At 33.7% G+C, this 23,601-nt stretch overlaps 1 protein-coding gene across 9 annotated transcripts in view; it reads left to right on the top strand.

Moving 5' to 3' along the window:
• CCDC91 (coiled-coil domain containing 91) overlaps positions 1-23,601 on the top strand; it is a 533,266-nt gene that overhangs the window by 81,926 nt on the left and 427,739 nt on the right. For all 9 annotated transcript variants that reach the window (XM_074270657.1, XM_074270661.1, XM_074270658.1 and 6 more), the window contains exons 2-3: positions 1,021-1,061; positions 17,695-17,773. In XM_074270657.1, coding sequence (XP_074126758.1) covers positions 1,021-1,061; positions 17,695-17,773 — 120 coding nt within the window. The remainder of the gene's footprint in view (positions 1-1,020; positions 1,062-17,694; positions 17,774-23,601) is intronic.

Below are 23,601 nucleotides of genomic sequence, written 5' to 3'. Positions count from 1 at the left end.
TAACACTTGTTGGTACTGAGTATGAACTATAGATTAGTCCAAATTCATGAGCCAACAACAGTCATCTGACACTTTGTACGTTTTTCCAGTTTTAGCACATGTAAATAGGTACATGTGCTAATAGGTACATCTCAGTATTCCAAGTCTTTAATAATTCCTTGAGAGAAAGTTTTTTCTGCCTGTTGTTTAGCTTAAGTATGTGTGTTAATATTGGATTACTTGTCTTTTTTTTTTTTTTTTTTAAACCCATTTATTTAATGATGTACTTAGGATAAGTAAGTACATATGCTATCCATCTGCCTATCTATCTATTGGCATGCATTAATAGGGACACCCATGAAGAGAAGAATTTGGAGCATTTTTGGTGTGTTTCTCTTACCCTTATTTTCCCATGGGTATTATGTCATGCCTTGATTTATCTTGATCAGCCTAATAACTTGCTCCATATTTTTCCAAAAGTGCAGAACAGTTTCAGCTAAAAATACACATATCAAAATCTTCCAAATGTCGTGGCCTCAGCTCAAAAATGTTGATCAATTTTGAAAATCTAAATTAACTCCGGCCATGAAACTTTAGGGAAGAACCTTTTGTGGTGAGGACATATTTCCAAAAAATTTACCACAGTTCTGTTCTTAGCTAGGGTGTATGCTGATGTTGCCAGATAACTAAAAAATGGATGCAAAAAGCAGGAAGCATTATTGAATTGAATTCCAGCGCCAATTTGGGAAAAGCAAATTAAAATGTAAAATAATATTTTTTCCATTCTTGTCTTCTTAGCATAAAACTTTAAAATATATGACTGCCAAAGAAGGTACAGAAAAGTCTAATTCTTCCAGGAAGTTAAAGCCTATTATTATCTTTTTCTTTTAAAATTAAAATATATATATATATAATCAGTCTGAGGAAGGGAGAATTGCCCACAGTTATCAAAGAAAAGTAGGTTTAAGTTTTAAATCAAAATATGTATTTACTCTTGTAAGTAAATTATATTTTGTTTTACACTATTCTTTTGTTTTCTAGGTACTAGAAAAATGGATGATGATGATTTTGGTGGTTTTGAGGTATGTAATATTTTTATTTATTTATATGATATTTTTATTTATCTTTTTTAAATCTGAAAAACACGTATACACACACGTAAATAAACCAGTGTGACTTTTGTCTGTAGGAAGGTTTATTTGATAAATGTATTATGTAGCATATTAAGTTAGTTCATTTTTTGATCATTTGTGTTTAGTTTTGAAATATGAGATCAAAATTAATTTTTTTTTCTGAGGCAAATTGGGGTTAAGTGACTTGCTCAGGGTCACACAACTAGGAAGTATAAGTGTCTGAGATCAGATTTGAACTCAGGTCCTCCTAATTTCAGGGATAGTGCTCTATCCACTTCACCACCTAACTGGCCCAAAAATCCATTCTTAAAAAAAAAAAAAAAAAAAAAAAAAAAAAAGACACGAACAAAAATTCTCTGCAGCTCCTAACCAATTAATTTTCATTGAACATTTTGTGTTTCACATAGGAAAGTTTAGGCAGAAATAATTAAGTGCTCTCAGTGGGTCAGTTATAAAATGGCTTGTTGAAAAATTGTCAGCAGATAATTTTATTGGACTACATCTCCATTAGGAAATACTTGTAAGATGAAAGATGGGTGTTAAAGATCTTGCCACGTGTTTGCATAGTTACACTTGTAATAAGGTATGCCAATATATTATATACAAGGCTTTTTTGTGGTTTAAAGAGTGAATTAGTGTGTTTGTGTTGTTAGAGGTTATTTTCAGATTTTGGTTCGATGTTCTTTAAATGGAAAGTGTTAGCTGAGTAGGCTCTTCTTCCTTTAATTCTTTTCAGTGTGTGTTCGTTTTATTGAAATATTTTATAACTCAGTTATTTTTATGATGCCAGTGTAATCTTGAAGAAAATTTCTTTTTTAGGGCAAGAAGCCTTAATCTTAGTTCTGGCACAACCAATATGTGATTTTTGAAGAATTTTGGTTCAAAAGGAGATTTGTAAAATAGGGAGTATAATTTCTAGGATTGATTTGTTAAATAAGATATCATTATCCATGAAGTTCTCTGAATAATTTTAAAGGAAGAGGTGAGGTTTTAAATACGCTTGTGATAAAAAATGTTCTATAGTAAATATTAAGTTGTAAATGTGAAAAGTTTTGAATTATTTACTATACTTTTTCACTTTAAGATATTATTAATACATTTGGAAACTTGACTTATTCATCAAATTTTTTTGTTTTTCTGAAAATTCTAATTTTTTTGGTAAATAATAGAGCTAGTTTGATTCAGAAAAATATATATTATCTTCAATGATTTTTTGGGGGGTGCTTAATTTTTATTTATTTAAGTGAAATGTAACATTTAGAATTGTCATTTCTTTCCATTTTGAGGAAAAATTATGTTTAAAATATCATCTGATGTGAAGGTCTGGGCTAGCTCCTCTGAAGGGCTCAGAATAAGTCCTTGCCCCATGTTGGGTGCCAAATTGTAATGGTTCTGTCATCTCTTATGTTATTCTTCTTCTCTGGGAGGAGATCTCTTTTCTGTATAATCTTTTCCTCGGTGAGCAGGTTTCTTGGGAAGCTTCTGGAGCCTCCAGCCAGACTCTCTCCTTCCAGACTGCCATCCCAACTCTGTCCCAGACTAGGCTCTCCTTCCAGACCACCATCTAAACTCAATCTCCCAGTCAGACTGTTCTCCAGGTTCAATGTTGCCTCTTTTATCCTCACAGAGAATGGGCATGTGAGAACTCAACAGGTTTTGTGAGAAACACTTCAACCAATGAACTTGCTCCCTCTAAAGGTGCAAACTCCTTTAAACATGTAAACTCTCCCTCAGAATTCCAAAGGTGTAAACTCCCTTTAAAGGCCTGGACTAAAGTTGTGAATTCTGAGCTAAAGAATTGTTTAGACAACCTGAGTTCTTACCTTGTAATCCTAAAACAGTCTGATATGATTCATTGTTTGGAAGTTGTTATTTATTTGAATGTTGCATCCCATAATAGTCTTCTTTTATTGAAACCATATTTACTATATTTTATCAACAGGAAAACAAAGAGTGGCTAGTTTTTTTTTTCCTGAGTAACAGTTTCAATTTCATGTTCTACATTTTCTAAAGAAAATGTCTTTGTTTTTTGCATCTTATATAAAATTAAAAAAATAAGCATTGGAAATTAATTTTGATTTTTAAACCTTTAAAAATTTGTACTTTTGGAAGTACACTTTTTTTTGTTCTTAATAAATTGTTAACTTTCCATGTGCTATGATTTAATATGCCTTTTTTAAAACCTTGATTTAATAATTCATCAGTTATTGATTAAAATCTGGTTCTAAGTTCAGTGTATTTTACAATTTGGTTTTAATAATTATTATATAACTCCAGTAGTTCATGTTTGAAATTGTAATGAAAGGAGATACTTACAGTTAACAAAAGTAAGTTTATTCATTTAGATCAAGGGAAAGATATTTAACAATAATAATATATAATTGTATCCATGGAGATAGATAGGTTCCCTGCCTTTATGTTGCCAGTGCTGGTATGATAAGAACAACTGCTAAATCCTTGTGACCTGGATTTTTTTATACTCAGATTATCTAGAAGTTACCAACAATTGCTTTAAATATATTTCCATGAACTGTCATGAGGACAGTTTTATGTTCATTTAAAGAAAAATAAACCTATCCTTCATAGAACCTATAAGGCCTTAGTTCTGAACCTTTCCCTAATAGAGCAAATTTCTTCTAGATAACTTTCTTCTACTAGATTTCAGTACTGTTATTTCACAATTCTAATCTTGTGCTGACATAGGCAGCACTGAAGAAGGAAAAGGAAACCTAAAACAAAAGATCATACATAGCATTCCCTTCATAAAACAAAACAAATAACCTAACAGCTTTCTGAAGGAATGACATAATATAGAAAGAGACGAAAGACTCAAAATCCCAGATTTTTCCTCCTCTCTTCAGGATTGAACTCAGATCTTGCCATATTTTTTCAGTTTCCATTGATTTTCCTAATGCAAAATGGTAGTATACGGAAACAGCAATATTGGGATCACAGTGTAAATGACATTTCATATCATTGATAGGATATTTCTTTTTTTTTCTTTATTATTAATTTTTATAATTATGACATTTTCTTTGACATTACATATGCATACGTATTTTTGTTTTTTACAACATTATCCCTTGTACTCCCTTCTGTTCCGAGTTTTTCCCCTCCTTCCCTTCACCCCCTCTCCTAGATGGCAGGCATTCCCATACATATTAAATATTTTATAGTATATCCTAGATACAATATATATGTGCAGAACCAAATTTTGTTGTTGTTATTCTTGCAAAGGAAGGATTGTATTCGGAAGGTAAGAATAATCTGGGAAAAGAAACAAAACAAAACTAAACAAAACAAAAAAAACAAACAATGCTCACAGTTTACACTCCTTTCCCAGTGTTCCTTTTCTGGATGTAGCTGATTCTGTCCATCTTTGATCAATTGGAATTGGATTAGCTCTTCTTTATGTTGAAGATATCCACTTCCATCAGAATACATCCTCATAGAATATCATTGTTGGAAGTGTATAATGATCCCCTAGTTCTGCTCGTTTCACTCAGCATCAGTTGATGTAAGTCTTGCCAAGCCTCTCTGTATTCCTCCTGTTGGTCATCTCTTACAGAACAATAATATTTCATAACATTCATATACCATAATTTACCCAACCATTCTCCAATTGATGGACATCCATTCATTTTCCAGTTTCTAGCCTCTACAAAAAGGGCTGCCACAAACATTTTGGCACATACAGATGCCTTTCCCTTCTTTAGTATTTCCTTGGGATATAAGCCCAGTAGTAGTACGGCTGGGTCAAAGGGTATGCACATTTTGATAACTTTTTGGGCATAATTCCAGATTGCTCTCCAGAATGGTTGGATTCTTTCACAACTCCACCAACAATGCATCAGTGTCCCAGTTTTCCCACAGCCCCTCCAACATTCATCGTTATTTGTTCCTGTCATCTTAGCCAATCTGACAGGTGTGTAATGATATCTCAGAGTTGTCTTAATTTGCATTTCTCTGATCAATAGTGATTTAGAACACTCTTTCATATGAGTGGAAATAGTTTCAATTTCATCATCTGAAAATTGTCTGTTCATATCCTTTGACCATTTATCAATTGGAGAATGGCTTGATTTCTTATAAATTAAAGTCAATTCTCTGTATATTTTGGAAATGAGGCCTTTATCAGAACCTTTAATTATAAAACTATTTTCCCAATTTGTTACTTCCCTTCTAATCTTGTTTCCATTAGTTTTGTTTGTGCAGAAACTTTTTAATTTGGTGTAATCAAAATGTTCTATTTTGTGATCAATAATGGTCTCTAGTTCTCCCTTGGACACAAACTCCTTCCTCCTCCACAAGTCTGAGAGGTAAACCATCCCATGTTCCTCCAATTTATTTATGATTTCGTTCTGTATGCCTAAATCATGGACCCATTTTGATCTTATCTTGGTATGTGGTGTAAAATGTGGGTCCATGCCTAGTTTCTGCCATACTAATTTCCAGTTTTCCCAGCAGTTTTTGTCAAATAATGAATTCTTATCCCAAAAGTTTGGATTTTTGGGTTTGTCAAACACTAGATTTCTATTTTTATTCACTATCTTGCCCTGTGAACCTAACCTATGCCACTGATCAACTAGTCTATTTCTTACCCAATACCAAATAGTTTTGGTGACTGTTGCTTTATAATATAGTTCTAGATTAGGTACAGCTAGACCACCTTCATTTAAATTTTTTTTTTCATTACTTCCCTGGAAATTCTTGACCTTTTGTTGTTCCATATGAATTCTGTTGTTATTTTTTCTAGGTCATCAAAATAGTTCCTTGGGAGTCTGATTGGTATAGCACTAAATAAATAGATTAATTTAGGGAGTATTGTCATCTTAATTATATTCGCTCAACCTATCCAAGAGCACTGAATGTCTTTCCAGTTATTTAAATCTGACTTTATTTTTGTGGCAAGTTTTTTTGTAATTTTGCTCATATAATTCCTGACTTTCCTTTGGTAGATATATTCCCAAATATTTTATACTATTGACCGTTATTTTGAATGGAATTTCTCTTTGTATCTCTTGCTGTTGCATTTTGTTGGTGACACATAAAAATGCTGAGGATTTATGTGAATTTCTTTTGTATCCTGCAAATTTGCTAAAATTCTGAAGTATTTCTAATAGCTTTTTAGCAGAGTCTTTGGGGTTCTCTAAGTATACCATCATGTCATCTGCGAAAAGTGACAATTTGATTTCCTCATTTCCTACTCTAATTCCTTGAATCTCTTTCTCCGCTCTTATTGCTGAGACTAGCGTTTCTAGTACTATATTGAATAGTAATGGTGATAGTGGGCAACCTTGTTTCACTCCTGATCTTACTGGGAAAGGTTGCAGTTTATTTCTATTGCATATTATGCTTACTGACTGTCGTAAATATATGCTTCTGATTATTCTAAGGAATAATCCATTTATACCTATACTCTCAAGCATTTTTAGTAGGAATGGATGTTGGATTTTATCAAATGCTTTTTCTGCATGTATTGATTTGATTGTTAATATGGTCAATTATACTAATAGTTTTCCTAATAATAAACCATTCCTGGTATAAATGCCACTTGGTCATAGTGTATTATCCTGGGGTTGATTTTCTGAAGTCTTTTTGCTAATATCTTATTTAAGAGTTTAGCATCAATATTCATTAAGGAAATTGGTCTATAGTTTACTTTCTCAGTTTTCGATCTACCTGGTTTAAGTATCAGACCATATCTGTGTCATAAAAGGAATTTGGTAGGAATCCTTCAATCCCTATTTTTTCAAACAGTTTATATAGTATTGTAGTTAGTTGTTCTTTAAATGTTTGGTAGAATTCACATGTAAATCCATCTGGTCCTGGGGATTTTTTCTTAGGGAGTTGGTTAATAGCTTGATCTATTTCTTTTTCTGAGATTGGACTATTTAGACTACTTACTTCTTCCTCTGTTAATCTGGGCAAGCTATATTTTTGAAGGTATTCTTCCATTTCATTTAAGTTATCGAATTTATTGGCATAAAGTTGAGCAAAGTAGCTCCTAACTATTTTCTAATTTCGTCTACATTAGTGGTGAGTTCTCCCTTTTCATTTTCAAGACTAACAATTTGCTTTTTCTCTTTCCTTTTTTTAATCAGTTTTACTAAGTGTTTGTCTATTTTGTTGGTTTTTTTATAGAACCAACTCTTAGTTTTATTAATTAATTCAATAGTTTTTTTTTTACTTTCAATTTTATTAATCTCACCTTTTAATTTTTTGAATTTCAACTTTTGTGTTTGTCTGGGGGTTTTTAATTTGTTCCTTTTCTAGCAATTTTTGTTGTAAGCCCAATTCGTTGACCCTCTCTTTCTCTATTTTATGCAAGTAGGCCTGTAGAGATATAAAACTTCCCCTTATTACTGCTTTGGCTGTATCCTACACATTTTGGTATGATGCCTCATTATTGTCATTCTCTTGGTTGAAGTTATTAATTATGTCTATCATTTGCTGTTTTACCCAATCATCAATTAATATCAGATTATTTAGCTTCCAATTATTTTTTGGTCTATTTTCCCCGGGCTTTTTATTAAATGTAATTTTGATTGCATTGTGGTCTGAAAAGGATGCATTTACTATTTCTGTCTTACTGCATTTGATTTTGAGGTTTTTATGCCCTAGTATATGATCAATTTTTGTATAGGTTCCATGAACTGCTCAGAAGAAAGTATATTCCTTTCTGTCTCCATTTAGCTTTCGCCAAAGATCTATCATATCAAACTTTTCTAGTATTCTATTTACCTCTTTGACTTCTTTCTTATTTATTTTGTGGTTTGATTTATCTAATTCTGAGAGTGCAAGGTTGAGATCTCCCACTATTATAGTTTTGCTGTCTATTTCTTCTTGCAGCTCTCTTAATTTCTCTTTTAAGAATTTAGATGCTGTACCACTTGGTGCATATATGTTTAATATTGACACTGCTTCATTATCTATGCTACCCTTTAGCAGGATATAATGCCCTTCCTTATCTCTTTTAATTAGATCAATTTTTGTTTTTGGTTGATCTGAGATGAGGATGGCTACCCCTGCTTTTTTGGCTTTGCCAGAAGCATAGTAGATTCTGCTCCACCCTTTTACTTTTATTTTGAATGTATCACCCTGTTTTAGGTGTGTTTCCTGTAAACAACATATAGTAGGATTCTGACTTTTAATCTGGTCTGCTCACTGCTTCCTCTTTATGAGGGAATTTGGTTAGAATGACTTATTCTATATTGCTTGCCATCCTGTTAACCCCTACTTATGCTTTTTTCCTTTCCTTCCCTCTTACTTACCTACCCAGTATTCAACTTGTGAACACCACTTGCTTTTCACAGCCTTCCCTTTTTAGTATCCCTTCCCCACCTTAAAATTCTTCCTTTTATTTTACCCCTTTTCCTCACAATTTCCGTATTCCCTTCCCCTTAGCTTACTCCTTCCTTCTCACTTTTCAATGAAGTGGAAGAAGTTTCACCATAAATCGAATATGTCTATTGATACACACTAAGTTCATCTCCTTCCTTTCTTTCTCTCAGAAAGGTTACCTTTGCCTCTTCATGAGATGTAGTACCACCACTTTACACTTTTTTATGATATAATTTCCTTTCCACCTCTAGTTTCTAGGACAAATTATACATATGTTCTTTACATATTTTTATGGCAGAAGTATAGTTCTAAAGATTTCTTTTTACTTTTTTAGAAATCTCTTGAGTTCTGTATTTGAAGATCAAACATTTTATGTAGGTCTGTTTTTTTTCATCAAGAATAGATGGAATTCATTTATTTCGTTAAATGTCCATCTTCTTCCCTGGAAAACGATGCTCATTTTTGCTGGGTAAGTTATTCTTGGCTGCATACCCAGTTCCTTAGCCTTTCGGAATATCATGTTCCAGGCCCTTCGTTCTTTTAATGTAGACGCTGATAGATCCTGGGTTATCCTTATTGTGGCTCCTCCATATCTGAATTGCTTTTTTTCCAGCAGCTTCTAGTATTTTTTTCCTTTGTCTGATGGTTCTTGAACTTGGTCACTATATTTCTTGGCGTTTTGATTTTAGGGTCCCTTTCAGTAGGTGATGGATGAATTTTTTCAATGTCTATTTACCCTCTGTTTCTAAAACGTCTGGGCAGTTCTTTGATAATTTCATCGAAAAAGTGTCCAAGCTCTTTTTTTCCTCACATTTTTCAGGGAGTCTGATTATTCTCAAATTGTCTCTCCTGGATCTGTTGAGCAGGTCTTTTGTCTTTCTAATAAGGTACTTGACATTCTTTTCAATTGTTTCATTTCTCTGGTTTTGCTTGACTACTTCTTTGTTTCTTCTTGATTCATTCATTTCTACTTGTTCAAGTCTAATTTTCAATGATGTATTTTCTTCACTCACTTTTTTTATATCTTTTTGTAATTGTCCAATTGATTTTTTTATTTTCTATGGAATTTTTTTCCATTTTATCAATTTTATTTTTTAGAGAGCTGTTTTCTTTTTCCAGCTCACTAATCCTGTTTTCCTTGTAGTTGTTTACCTTTTCCAGCTCACTAATCCTGTTTTCCTTGGAGTTGTTTAAGTTTTCCAATTCACTAATTTTGTTTCTCAATGATTTGTTTTCTTTATCCACTCTGTCTTTAAATGCGTGGAATGACTTCTCCAGGCTCTCTTGCCAAGGTTACCATTTCTCTTCTAGCTCTCTTTTGAGAGCCTTTTTGATTTCCTCTGTGACATTCTTTTGTATTGAGGAACAGATCCTATCCCCCTTAGGGGATTCCTCTGGGGACAATCTGCTTTTAGTGTCCTCAGTATTTGAAGTCTGCTCTCTCTCCATACAGAAGCTGTCAATGTTTAGAACCCTTTTGAATTTTTTGTTCATTTTGTCAGAGCAAATTGAAGAAAACAAATTGACAAGAGAAACAATTGGTCTGTTTTGGGGGGTTTGGGGCTGGATGGTGTTAATGGACTTCCTCTACATACTGGGTCGGAGGGCAGCAGCGAACCACTAACAGGACAGCGATGGCTGGGCTTAATCTGCGCTCTGAGGCTCTGAGAACGGGCTGAGTCTCTCCAGGTGGGTGTTGGGGGTGGCCAGGTTCAGAGAGATGCTAGCTTTCCGGGGTTTTATTCTTCACCTCCGCTGCTCCTGGCTTGCTGCCAAGATGGAATATCCACACTGGGGTAAAAATCTTTTTGCAGAAACGGGAGAGATTGTATCCCTCCCCCCTGTGGGCTGAGCTGTGTGAGCTGCCTCGCTCTGGCTTGCCTGCCCTTAGTCTGCGCCCAGTCTGTTCGACCCTCCCCGGAGCGAACACAGACCTTCTCTGGCGAATTTCAAGCATGTCGTCTCTTGGGGATTATTTGTGGGTTTCTTTTCTGGTCAAGCATTACCTCTGAGGCTTGTCATGAAGTAAGTTCTGAGAGAAAACACGGAGCTCAAGTAGCTGTCTGCCTCCACGCCACCATCTTGGCCCCCTAATCCATTGATATGATATTTCATGATACATATTTCATGTATAGTCTCCAGCCTGCATCATGAGACTGAGTCATCATCACTAAGATAGTGATAGGGTGGTAGAGCCACAATGGCAGAGTAAAACTAAGGAGCTACTTGAGCTCTCCCAGTTTCCCTGGAAAACAATATGAAACGAAGTCTTTGAATGGAGTCTAGTATGATAGAGTTTAAAGAAACAGAATAAAGCAATTTTCTAGGTCAAAATAAGTTGAAAAGACTTCAAGAAAGGTCAGTCTTGTTGGAGTGAAAAGTGTGTGTAGCCTAGCTCAGATGGTATCTGGGAAAGCATTAAGAGGGTCTTAATCACAGTGTGGATCAATTATTGAAACCCTCTCTCCTAGATCCACAGAATAGTAGTAGAGCAAATCAGTGGGGCAGCCTCTAATTCCAGTGCAGAAGGTAAATTGCCAGCATGGGAAAGCAGGTAACAAAAGATTGGCCTAACCCCAGCACTGTGAGTAAATCACCAAACAGAAGGGGCTTCTGTGCTCAAAGCTTCACAAGAAGCTTGAGATAGTATCCCCTGTACCCCAGGAATAGAATTAAGCTTTAAAAGTCATGAAATATTGGGGTAGAGGGAATAAATAGAAAGAAAATGAGCAAGAAATAAAGAACCTTGACTATAGAAAACTAATATAGTGACAGGGAAGACTAAAACACCAACTCATAAAAGGATAAAATGCCTATATGTGAAACCCAAAGGGCTATGAATTAGTCTCAAGCCCAAAGTGCCTTCTTGGAGGAGTGCATAAAGAATTAAAAAAGTCAGTTAAGAGAGAAAAGAAAAATTGGCAAAAGAAATGAGGTATTTAAGAATGAATCAACAGCTTGAAAATGAAAACAATTCCTTAAAAAAAACCACAAATTGGTGAAATACAAAAATTTAAAAAAAAAAAAAATTCTCTGAAGAGAAAACAACATCCTTAAAAGTTGAATTAATCAAATGGAAAAGGAAAAACAAATTTTGGAGAAAATCATACATTAAAAACTATAATGGGGTAAATGTCTGTGAGACAATGAGAACCAAACCAAAAAGAATGAAAAAAAAAAAAAAAAAGATATAAAATTGGAAAAACAACTGCCTTGGAAAATAGATCCAGGAGAAACAATTTTAAAATGATCAAACTTTGTGAAAGCCACAAAGTAAGAGGTTGGACAGTTTTCTTTAAAAAATTATCAAAGTGCTCTTATATACTAGAACCTGAGGGCAAAATAGTAATTGAAAGAATCCATAGTCCATCTCCTGAAAGAGATCTCACAAGAAAAAATTCAAGAAATATTGTAGCAAAATTCCATATCCATAAGGTCAAGGAGAAAATACTGCAAGCTGCCAGAAAGAAACTATTCAAGTATAGAAGAATGACAGTCAGGATTACCCAGGATTTGGCTTAAAAAAATTGGAGGGTCTACAATACCATATTCTGGAGGGCAAAGGAGCTTGAATTACAATTAAGAATAAACTACCCAGTGAGAAATTGAGTACTTTTAGTCATTTCTAATGAAAAAAACACAAAAGGAAACAGTAAGCTTGAACTTCCAATACGAGACTCGGGAGAAGCATAAAAAGGTAAACAGGAAAGAAAGAAAAAAAAATCAGATTATTCAAAGTTCAATCTGTTTACATCCCTATATGGGAATGTGCCAAATTTGGGGTGGAAGAAAATTATCATTATTATTTTTGTAACCAAAATAATTTTTTGGTGATCAAACACAAAATAGAGAACTTTATGAAGTACAACATGGATAATTTTGACTACATTAAATTAAAAAGTTTTTGCACAAACAAAACTAATGTAGTCAAGATTAAAAGGCAAGCAGAAAGTTGAGAAACATTTTTTTTTTACAGCCAGTGTTTATGATAAAGTCCTATTTTCCCAAATGTATAGAGAAGTAACTCAAATTTATAACAATACAAGCCATTCTGCAATTGATAAGTGGTCAAAGGATATGAACATTCAATTTTCAGACAAAATTAAAGCCATTTCTTATTAATCTTATTAGATTCATAATATGCTCTAAATCAGTATTGATTAGAGAAATGCAAATTAAGACAACTCTGAGGTACTACCTCATATCTCTTAAATTGGGTAAAAGGATAGGAAAAGATGATGATGAATGTTGGAATGGATGTGGGAAAACTGGGCACTAATGCATTGTTTTGGTGGAGTTGTGAACTGATCCAGTCATCCTGGAGAGCAATTTGGAACTATGATCCTAAACTATAAAATGGTGCATACCTAGATCCAGCAGTGCCTCTATTGGGCCTATATTCCAAAGAGATCATAAAAGAGGGAAAAAGACCTACAAGTACAGAAATGTTTACAGCAGCAATATGTATGGTGGCAAAAAAATTGAAAATGAGTGAATGATTATCAATTGGAGAATGGCTGAAAAAGTTACAATATATGAAAGTAATGGAATATTATTTTCTTGTAAGAAATGATGGACAGGCTGATTATGCCGAGTGAAGAGAGCAGAACCAGTAAAATATTGTATACAGAAACAGCAGTATTGTATGATGATCAGCTGTGATAACCCCAGGTCTTTCCAGAAATTCAATGATTCTGGACAATTTCAATAAACTTTTGATGGAAAATAGCATCCATAAAAAAATAGAATAAAAAATAGAATTGAGTAAATGGAAGCTAATGACTTTATGATATATCAAAATAAAGTAAAACCAAAAAAATGAAAAAATGTGAAATATCTTATTGGAAAAACAACTGACCTGGACATCATCTTTCAAGAAATTAAAAAAACAAAAACAAAAACAAAAAAACTTTTCTGATGTTCTCACACAAATCACATCCTGAAAGAGATCCCAAAATAAAAACTCCCAGGAATATTATAGACAAATTCTGGAACTCCCAAGTCAAGGAGAAAATATTGCAAGTATCCAGAAAGAAATAATTCAAGTATAGTAGAGCCACAGTCGGGATAACACAAGATGCATTAAAGGACCTGAGGGCTTGGAATAGGATGTTCCAGAGAACAATGAAGCTATGATTGCAACCAAGAATTATCTACCCAATATAACTGACTATAACCCTTCAGAAGAAAAGGTAGTCATTCAATGAAATAGGGACTTTCAAACATTTATGATGAAAAGACCAGAGCTAATAGAAAACTTAATTTTCAAATATAGCAATTTAGAGAAACATAAGGAGTTATTCAGAAAATTGATATCATAAGGGACTTAATAAAGTTTATCTGTTTACATTCCTATATGGGATGATGATACTTGTGATTTATTACAACATTCTCATTATTATGGCAGTTAGAAGGAGTATATATAGATAGAGGGCATGGGTGTAAATTGAATATGAAAAGATATTATCTTTTAAAAAATGATGAAATTAAGGGGTGAGAGAGGTATGCATTGGAAATGGTGCAAGTTATCTTCCATAAAAAAGGAGGCAAGAAAAAGCTTTATGGTGGAAAGGAGGAGGAGAGGGTTCATGAGTGAATCTTACCCTAATCAGAATTGTCTCAAATAGGAAATAACATATATACTCAATAGGGGTACAGAAATCTATCTTACCCAGCAGAAGAATAGGAGGGGTATGGGGTATGGAAAGGAGGGAGGGTGATAAAAGATAGGTCATATTGGGAGAGGGAATGGTCAGTAGGAAAACACTTTTTTTTAGTGAAGAAATACAACCTTTTTAATTTAAAGCATACATACATAAGTCTTTGAATACTTACAGAATTTTGAAAATAAAAACAATTTCCCCCCATTCTACATATTGTTATATTTGAAATTTTTATAATTCATATATATATATATATATATATATATATATATATATATACATACATATACTTTACAAGAACTTTACAAGAATACATTTAAAAATATAATTGGAGCAATAGTTTACAAGAGACCCTTTTTCAGGGTGACTTCCTAAGGAAAGAGCTAAGAAGAAATTCCTAACACAATAGAGGGAGACATCTCTAGGAATTTTGGCACAAATAATGCTACCATCTCTTCTGTTTTAATATCATCAACTTTAAGAAAGGTGAAGAGAATCGTTAAATCCAAAGAGTTTCAAAGACAAGAGAAATATTTAGTCACCTGAAAATGGAGGACATTGAGTTTGGACAGCAGTCTGGAAGCAGACAGAATAGACTGGGAGAATAACAAGACCTCCCTGGAGAACTTCAGGGAAGCTCGAGGAGATTCAGAGCCAGGATTCAGGAAGAAGAGGATTCGAGATTCTACCTTCCCTCTGGCTGGAGGCTCCAGAAGCCTCCCAAGAAACCTGCTTACAGAGAAAAGGATTATTACAGAAAAGAAACCTCCTCCCAGAGGATTATAATTGAGAGAAAACAGGACATTATATTTTGGCGCCCAATGTGGGGCAAGGACTTATTCTGAGCCCTTCAGAAGAGCTAGCCTGGACCTTGACATTTTAATTGTTAAGTACTGACTTAGCACTTAGTAAGAACCTAATATCTCATTATCTCATTAGCACTTAGTAAGAACCTAACAAAGTTATTATATATACATGTTTGAGTTTTCGAAATAGTGCTCAAGAATTGACAGCAAAAATGCAGAGTCTAATTTTTACAGTCAAGATTACTTTAGTAAGGAGTGTTTGTTGCCTGGAAATAGAATGGCTGATGGTGGGTGGCTCATACCTACTAATGAAGGAAAGATTGTAATATTCCTGATGTTGATCCAAAACTTATTATTAAAACCTGGGTATATAACCATTATAAATGGATTATATGGAAGCTAGCAGTCATGGAATTTACCTTTGCTAAGGAATTTGCTAGTAGGGGCTTAACTTCAGAATGGGTACTTCTTCAACTGTGAATACACATATCATATAGGAATTGATAAGAGCAGAAAATCAGCTATTAAAATATAATGGAAAGGGATGAAATAGCTATAAAAAACTGGTGCATTGTGTTTCTGAAATAATTTCATCAGGCCCAAATATGTTTATATCTTCCAACAGTAAGAACAGTGAGGCAGACACCAAAAAAGAATCAGCAATTATAGAAGTTACACATGGGTGGGATGAGATCAAGTCATTGTGAGACACTCCCCTCTTACACAGGGGTAAATTGACTTTTGGTCAGGAGATTACAACTCATGGAACAGAATAGGCTCTTGGGAGCTATGCACAGCTCTTGAAGCTCCACCATCTCTTATGTTAAAGCTTCCAGTTAATATATCTTTGAGTCTGGAGATAGAGTATTTTACATGAGAAACAACAGAGGTGAGTGTCATTGAAGCATGTGGAGAGGAATAAGATCAAAGAATATTGGTCAGGTGGTAAGGAGTCAAGTTATGATGTGTGTTAAGAAGTCAGAAAGATACTTTTATATTTGATATTGGAGATAATAAGAAACTATTAGAACTTATTGAATGGGGATGGGGGTGGAAAGGAACATGGTTAAATCTGTGCTTTAGGAAGATCACTTTCTTTTCTTTAGGTTTTCAGGGGCACTGCTCTCTCCCAGTTTTCCTGCTTATCTCATTCTTTTAATTGTAGTCATCTCACAGGGCTCTGTTTTGTCCCTCTTTTATTTTTTTCAGTATAATACTTCACTTGAATATTTCATGAGCTAACATGAATTTAATTATATCACTGTACCAACAATTCTCCTATCTACCTATCCTGCCCTAATTTTGATTCCCAATCTCACATATCCAACTTTTATACCTCTTAAATGGATGGCTCCCATAACTTTAATCTCCAATTGTCTCATGGCTGTTGAGGGCACCACCATTTTCCCAGACTCAAAAACTAGGTATCATCTTGAATTTCTCACTATCTTTCATCACTCTCCCCATTCCAACCCCAAAACCAATCTGATGTCAAGGCCTATTGATTTTGACATTGCAGCATCTCTTAATTATGCCTTCTTTGGTTCCCTGACACTGCCACCACTTTGGTTCAGAACGTCATCATCTCATGCTTAGCCTATTGCAGTTATCTGATGGCTCTGACTGGTTCAAGTCTTTATTCTAGTCATCCTCCATTCCATAAAAGTTTTATATATATATAATTTTTGTCAAGGCAATTGGGGTTAAGTGACTTGGGTCAGGGTCACACAACTAGTAAATATTATGTCTGAGGCTGGATTTGAATTCAGGTCCTCCTGACTCCAGGGTTAGTGCTCTATCCACTGCACCATTTAACTGTCCTACATTTTCTTAAAGTCCATATCTGACCATGTCATCTTCTGCTCATTAAACTCCAGTGACTCTTGCTTCCAAAATCAAATATAAAATCTGTTTGGTATTCAAAATTCTTCATGATCTAGTCTCTACCTTCTGGTTCAGTCTGGTTATGCTTTACTTCCCACCATATATTTTTCAGTTCAGTGACATTAGCCTCCTTTTTATTCCACGAATAAGACACTCCATGTCTTAGCTCCGAGCATTTTCTCTGGTTGTCCCCCATGTCTGGAATTCTGTCCTTTCTCAAGTCTGCCAGTTGACTTTACTGGCTCCCTTAAAGCACAACAAAATCCTAATATCTACAGGAAGCCTTTCCAAGTCCTGTTAATTTTAGTGCCTTCAGTCTGCTAATTATTCCTATTTATCTTGTATATAGCTTGTTTGTTATATATTTGTTTGCATATTTCTTATCTCATTAGATTGTGAGCTCCTGGAGGTTAGTGTCTGTCTGTCTCTCTCTCTCTCTCTCTCTCTCTCTCTCTCTCCTCCTATATTATGGCTGGTGTTTTATCCACTGTGCTATCTAGCTACCCCAACCCATCTTCTTAAATTGATCCCTATTTAGATTGATCAAATTAAAAAATCTTCTAGAGATTTTTTATGTTTTGTAGATGTTTAAAAAAAGATTTTCCTGAATGATTTGTAGTTAGAGCTACATGGGACATTTTGGTTCACATATCAACTCCATTTAGATGAAAAGCCAAATTGGAGTTTTAAAGGTGCAAATTCACTGGCAAGGAGGGCTAAAGATAAAGATAAAAAGTTGAAAATTGAATCTATCAGTAGAATTTTAAAACATATTTAAGAATTTGATAGAGTGGTAAAGAATAAGGGTAGAGATTTGCATACTTCACTGAGATCTATTGTTTTTCTCTTTAAAAAATTTTATAATAATTTAGTTTTCTGTTCTAGGCAGCAGAGACCTTTGAGTGTGGAAGTGGTGAAACCCACACTACCTCTCCTGCTATTCCTTGGGCAGCATTTCCAACAGGTACTGGCACTGTCTTCCGTTTCAAATTTCGGTATATACACACATATTGCTGTGTGTGTGTGTTTGTGTGTGTGTGTGTGTGTGTGTGTGTGTGTGTGTGTGTGTGTGTATGCATATTTATATAACATTATTATTTTTAGTTTTTTTCTATATCTCATTGAGACACTTGTTCACCTCTAGGTTGAAAAACAGGATGTTGAATCTATACATTAACTCATTTCTTGTGTAACAAATATGTTATGCTGCTTAAAGATTTGATTCTAAAATTTACAAAATTAACATTAAATAAATTTTGAGTTCTTTTTTTTGCAGGCTCTTTCTCTCTTAAAATTTGTTTATTTTTTATCATAGTTTTTTATTGACAAAACATATGCATGGATAATTTTTCAACATTGACCCTTGCAAAAACTTTTGTTCTGACGTTTCTCCGCCTTCCCTTTATCCCCTCCTCTAGGTGGCATGTAGTCCCATACATGTTAAATATATTAAAGTATGTGCTGAATACAATATATGCATACATATTTATATAGTATTCTTACTACACAAGGACAATCAGATTTAGAAAAAGGTAAAAATAACTTGGGAAGAAAAATAAAAAATTCAAGCAAACAATAACAGAAAGAGTGGAAATGCTATATTGTGATCACCATTCATTTCCCAGTGTTCTTTCACAGGGTGTAGCTGGTTCTGTTCATCATTTATCAATTGGAACTGATTTGGATCCTCTCATTGCTGAAGAGAGCCACGTCCATCAGAATTGATCCTCATATAGTTTTGTTGTTGAAGTGTGTAATGATCTCCTATTTCTGCTCATTTCACTTAGTATCAGTTCATGTAAATGTCTCCAAGTCTCTTTGTATTCATCCTGTTGGTCATTTCTTTCTTTCTTTCTTTCTTTTTGTTTTTAATTTTAATTTAATTTTTATTTTTTAAATTTTTTCTTAATTTTTAAATTTTTTATTATTATTTTAAAAAATTTATTTATAAATTTTTTGACATTATATATGCATGAGTATTTTTTTTATAACATTATCCCTTGTATTCATTTTTCCAAATTATCCCCTCCCTCCCTCTACTCCTTTCCCTAGATGACAGGCAATGCCATATATTTTACATGTGTTACAATATAACCTAGATACAATATATGTGTGTAGATATCATTTTCTTGTTGCACATTAAGTATTAGATTCCAAAGGTATAAGTAACCTGGGTAGATAGACAGTAGTTCTAACAGTTTACATTCACTTCCCAGTGTTCCTTCTCTGGGTGTAGTTGTTTCTGTCCATCATTGATCAACTGGAAGTGAGTTGGATCTTCTTTATGTTGAAGATATCCACTTCCACCAGAATACATCTTCATTCAACATTGAAGTGTACAGCAATCTTCTGGTTCTATTCATTTCACACAACATTAGTTGATGTAAGTCTCTCCAAGCCTCTCTGTATTCCTCCTGCTGGTCATTTCTTACAGAGCAATAATATTCCATAACCTTCATATACCATAATTTACCCAACCATTCTCCAATTGATGGGCATCCATTCATCTTCCAGTTTCTGGCCACTACTAAAAGAGCTGCCACAAACATTTTGGCACATACAGGTCCCTTTCTCTTCTTTAGTATTTCTTTGGGATATAAGGCCAATAGCAGCAATGCTGGATCAAAGGGTATGCACAGTTTGATAACTTTTTGGGCATAGTTCCAAATTGCTCTCCAGAATGGCTGGATTCTTTCACAACTCCACCAACAATGTATTAGTGTCCCAGTTTTCCCACATCCCCTCCAACATTCATCATTATTTGTTCTTGTCATCTTAGCCAATCTGACAGGTGTGTAGTGGTATCTCAGAGTTGTCTTAATTTGCATTTCTCTGACCAGTAGTGATTTGGAACACTCTTTCATATGAGTGGATATAATTTCAATTTCATCATCTGAGAATTGTCTGTTCATATCCTTTGACCATTTATCAATTGGAGAATGGTTTGATTTCTTACAAATTAGGGTCAGTTCTTTATATATTTTGGAAATGAGACCTTTATCGGAACCTTTAACTGTAAAAATATTTTCCCAATTTGTTACTTCCCTTCTAATCTTGTTTGCATTAGTATTGTTTGTACAGAAACTTTTTAGCTTGATGTAATCAAAATCTTCTATTTTGTGATCAATAATGATCTCTATTTTTCCTTTGGTCATAAATTCCTTCCTCCTCCACAGGTCTGAGAAGTAGACTGTTCTCTCTTCCTCTAATTTATCTATGATCTCATTCTTTATGCATAAATCATGGACCCATTTTGATCTTATCTTGGTATATGGTGTTAAGTGTGGATCCATATCTAATTTCTGCCATACTATTTCCAGTTTTCCCAACAGTTTTTTCCAAATAATGAATTTTTATCCCTAATGTTGGTATCTTTGGGTTTGTCAAAGATTAGATTGCTATAGATGTACCCTTTTTTGTCCTTTGTATCTAATCTGTTCCACTGATCGACTGGTCTATTTCTTAGCCAATACCAAATGGTTTTGGTGACTGCTGCTATATAATATAGCATAACATTTGTTTGGAATGGAATTTCTCTTTGTATCTCTTGCTGTTGCATTTTGTTGGTGGTATATAAAAATCCTGCTGGTCATTTCTTAATGAACGATAATATTCCATAACATTCATATACCACAATTTACCCAGCCATTCTCCAATTGATGGACATCCATTCAATTTCTAGTTTCTAGCCACTACACAGAAAGGGCTGCCACAAACATATTTGCACATATGGGTCCCTTTCCCTTCTTTAATGTCCCTTTGGGATATAAGCCCATTAATAACACTGCTGGATCAAAGGGAATGCATACTTTGACAACTTTTTGAGCATAGTTCCAAATTGCTCTCCAAAATGGTTGGATCTGTACACAACTCCAGCAAAAATGCATCAGAGTCCTGTCCCACTCTCCCCACATCTACTCCAACAATCGTCCCTATCTTTTCCTGTTATCTTAGCTAATCTGAGAGACGTATAGTAGTATCTCAGAGTTTTCTTAGTTTGCATTTCTCTGATCAATAAGATTTGGAACACCTTTTTATATGGGTAGAAATAGTTTCAATTTCATCATCTGAAAATTGTCTTTTCATATCCTTTGACCATTTATCAATTGGAGAATAGCTTGTTTATTTTATAAATTAGAGTCAGTTCTCTATATATTTTGGAAAAAAACCTTTAATTGCAAATACGTTTTCCTAGTTTATTGCTTCCCTTCTAATCTTGTCTGCATTATTATTTGTATAAAAGCTTTTTAACTTGATATAATCAAAATTTTCTATTTTTTGATCAGTGATGATCTCTAGTTCTTCTTTGGTCACAACTTCCTTTCTCCTCTACAGCTATGAAAGGTAAACTATTATAGGATAGTTCTTCTAATTTATTTATAATTTCATTCTTTATGCCTAAATCATGAACCTATTTTGATCTTATCTTATTTTACAGTGTTAAGTGTGGGTCGATGCCTAGTTTCTGCTATACTAATTTCTAATTTTCCTAGTAGTTTTTGTCAAATAGTGAATTTTTATCCCAAAAGTTATGGTCTTTGGGTTTGTCAGATACTAGATTGCTATAGTTATTGACTATTTTGTCTGTAAACCTAACCTATTCCACTGATCAACTAATCTATTTCTTAGCCAATACCAAATGGTTTTGGTGACTGCTATTTAATAATATAGTTTTAGATCAGGTACAGCTAGGTCATCTTCATTTGATAAATTTGAGTTCTATGTAGTCTATAACTGGCCCGAGTTTTAGAAATTAAATGTCTCAAATAATTTTTTGTAATTTATTCACTCTAGTGGTAAGAGAATCTCTGTCCTCATAATAAAGAGCTTCTCCATTGTCAACATTACAAACATGAATTATATTTCAAGTTTGGAAAATGATTATTAAAATATTAAAAATTGGAATTTACAATGAAAATGAAAATATGCTTATTTAAAAAATCAAACATAAAATTAATTCCATTAAGATAAAGATATAAAAAATGTCAGCTAACTTTCATATGCATAATGCTTGGTACAAAGTAGGTGCTTATAAATTATTATTGAGTGATATTAATAAATTATTATTGTTTGATTTTTAAAAATGATCTTTATATAGTATTTTTAAGGCAGTCAAGTCAGCAAAAAAAAGAGAGAAATTTAATATAGAAAATTTCCCTCATCAAGAATGGAGGTTATCTTCCCCCAAAGGAATATAAACTCCTTGGGTGCAGGGAGTGACTTTTATAATCAGGAAGGGTTCCCTGAAATTTGAAAAGAATCTTTTGTTCTTTGTTCCTCTCCCTCCTCTGTTACTTCCCTTCTTGTAGAATGTAAACTCCTTGGGAGCTGGGACTGGCTATGTAATAAAGGGTAGAGATTCATGTCTTGTAACTTCTGTAGCATCAGATTAATGGGGAATTAGGCAAGGGACTTGTGCTTTAGGATAGGAAATATAATGCCGCCTTTAGAATTTCAAAAGTGTGTGTGTATTCATATAGGCACCTATTCTCGCAAGACTTATTTCCCATTCCTGAATTCACAAAAAGAGAGAGAGAAAGAAAAATGAAAGAAATTTTCCCTCCTAGCATTTTTGCTTAAAATACTTTTAATATTTGATAACTTTTAAGGACCATCCATTCAACAAATATTTATTGTCATTGTTCAAGGTTTTGTAATAGATATGGGGATGTATCAAATATGATTTGTAGAAAACAAAAGAGGATTACTTCTAGTTAAGTATAATATAAAGCCATCATGTTGTTAGTGTCATAAGAATAATGTTACCAATGAGGAGGGGGAGGTCATTTGTAACTTTGTTTTTGCTAAAATGATATGTTTGGAGTTACATTGAATGATTTAATTTGCTTATAAAGTAGAATGGGCAACTAGGTAGCAGAGTAGTTAGAATGCCAGCTCTGGAATCAGGAGGCTCTAGCTGTGTGATCTTAGCCAAATCATGTTCCTTATCTACAAAATGAATTGGAGAAAGAAATAGTAAATTACCCCAATATCTTTGCCAAGAAAACCCCAAATGATCATAGAAAGTTGGACTTGAGTGAAACGACTCAACAACAACAAAAACGGTTGATATGGGAGAATTGACATTTAAAAAAAAAAAAAAAAGTTTCCAGATATGAAAACTGGAATGACACTTCAAAGCTATTTTATGTATAGTCTTGAATTTCAAACTATTTCAAATTCAAAACTATTAAGTTTCTATTTTATTTGGTAGACAAGAAGGGGCCATTAAAAGTTTTTAAATTAGAGAATGAAATATTCAAAGTTGCATTTTAGGCAGATTAATGTGTGCCAGATTGAAGGAGTAATTGAAGGAAGGCTCTTTCCATATCTTCGTAGGAAGAGTTAATGAGTGTCTAAAGCAGCCTTGCAACTTTGAAAAAAAAAAAAGAATCGGAATGATAGACAAAATTTGAAGAATCAGTTGGATTTGATGACTGAGATAGGAAATAGAATATAGAAGAAGCTTAGGTATATAGAATTGTATAAAGCTTTTTACATGTTTTCTCATTGTATTAAATGACAACAATCATTTGAGATAGATAATACTGATGTAATATGAAACCCTAAAACTTTTGGAGTCTGATTCTGAATAGACTATTTTTCAGTTCATTGCTGACTTATGATCTGGTCAGTGATAATTAAATTTTGTAGACCACCTTCAATTCATCTGGAGATTACTCCCTAGTTCCTACCCTTGAGCCACATAATTAGCATATTATGATCGAAAGTTGTATAAAACTATCTCCTTTGCTTCTGTTTCTATACTGGATTCCCTTGCAATTCAGTCTG

Source organism: Sminthopsis crassicaudata, chromosome 5, assembly GCF_048593235.1.
Source record: "Sminthopsis crassicaudata isolate SCR6 chromosome 5, ASM4859323v1, whole genome shotgun sequence".
NCBI lineage: Eukaryota > Metazoa > Chordata > Mammalia > Dasyuromorphia > Dasyuridae > Sminthopsis > Sminthopsis crassicaudata.
The sequence above is the reverse complement of the archived record's forward strand: the minus strand, read 5'-3'. Positions and strand labels throughout refer to the sequence as shown.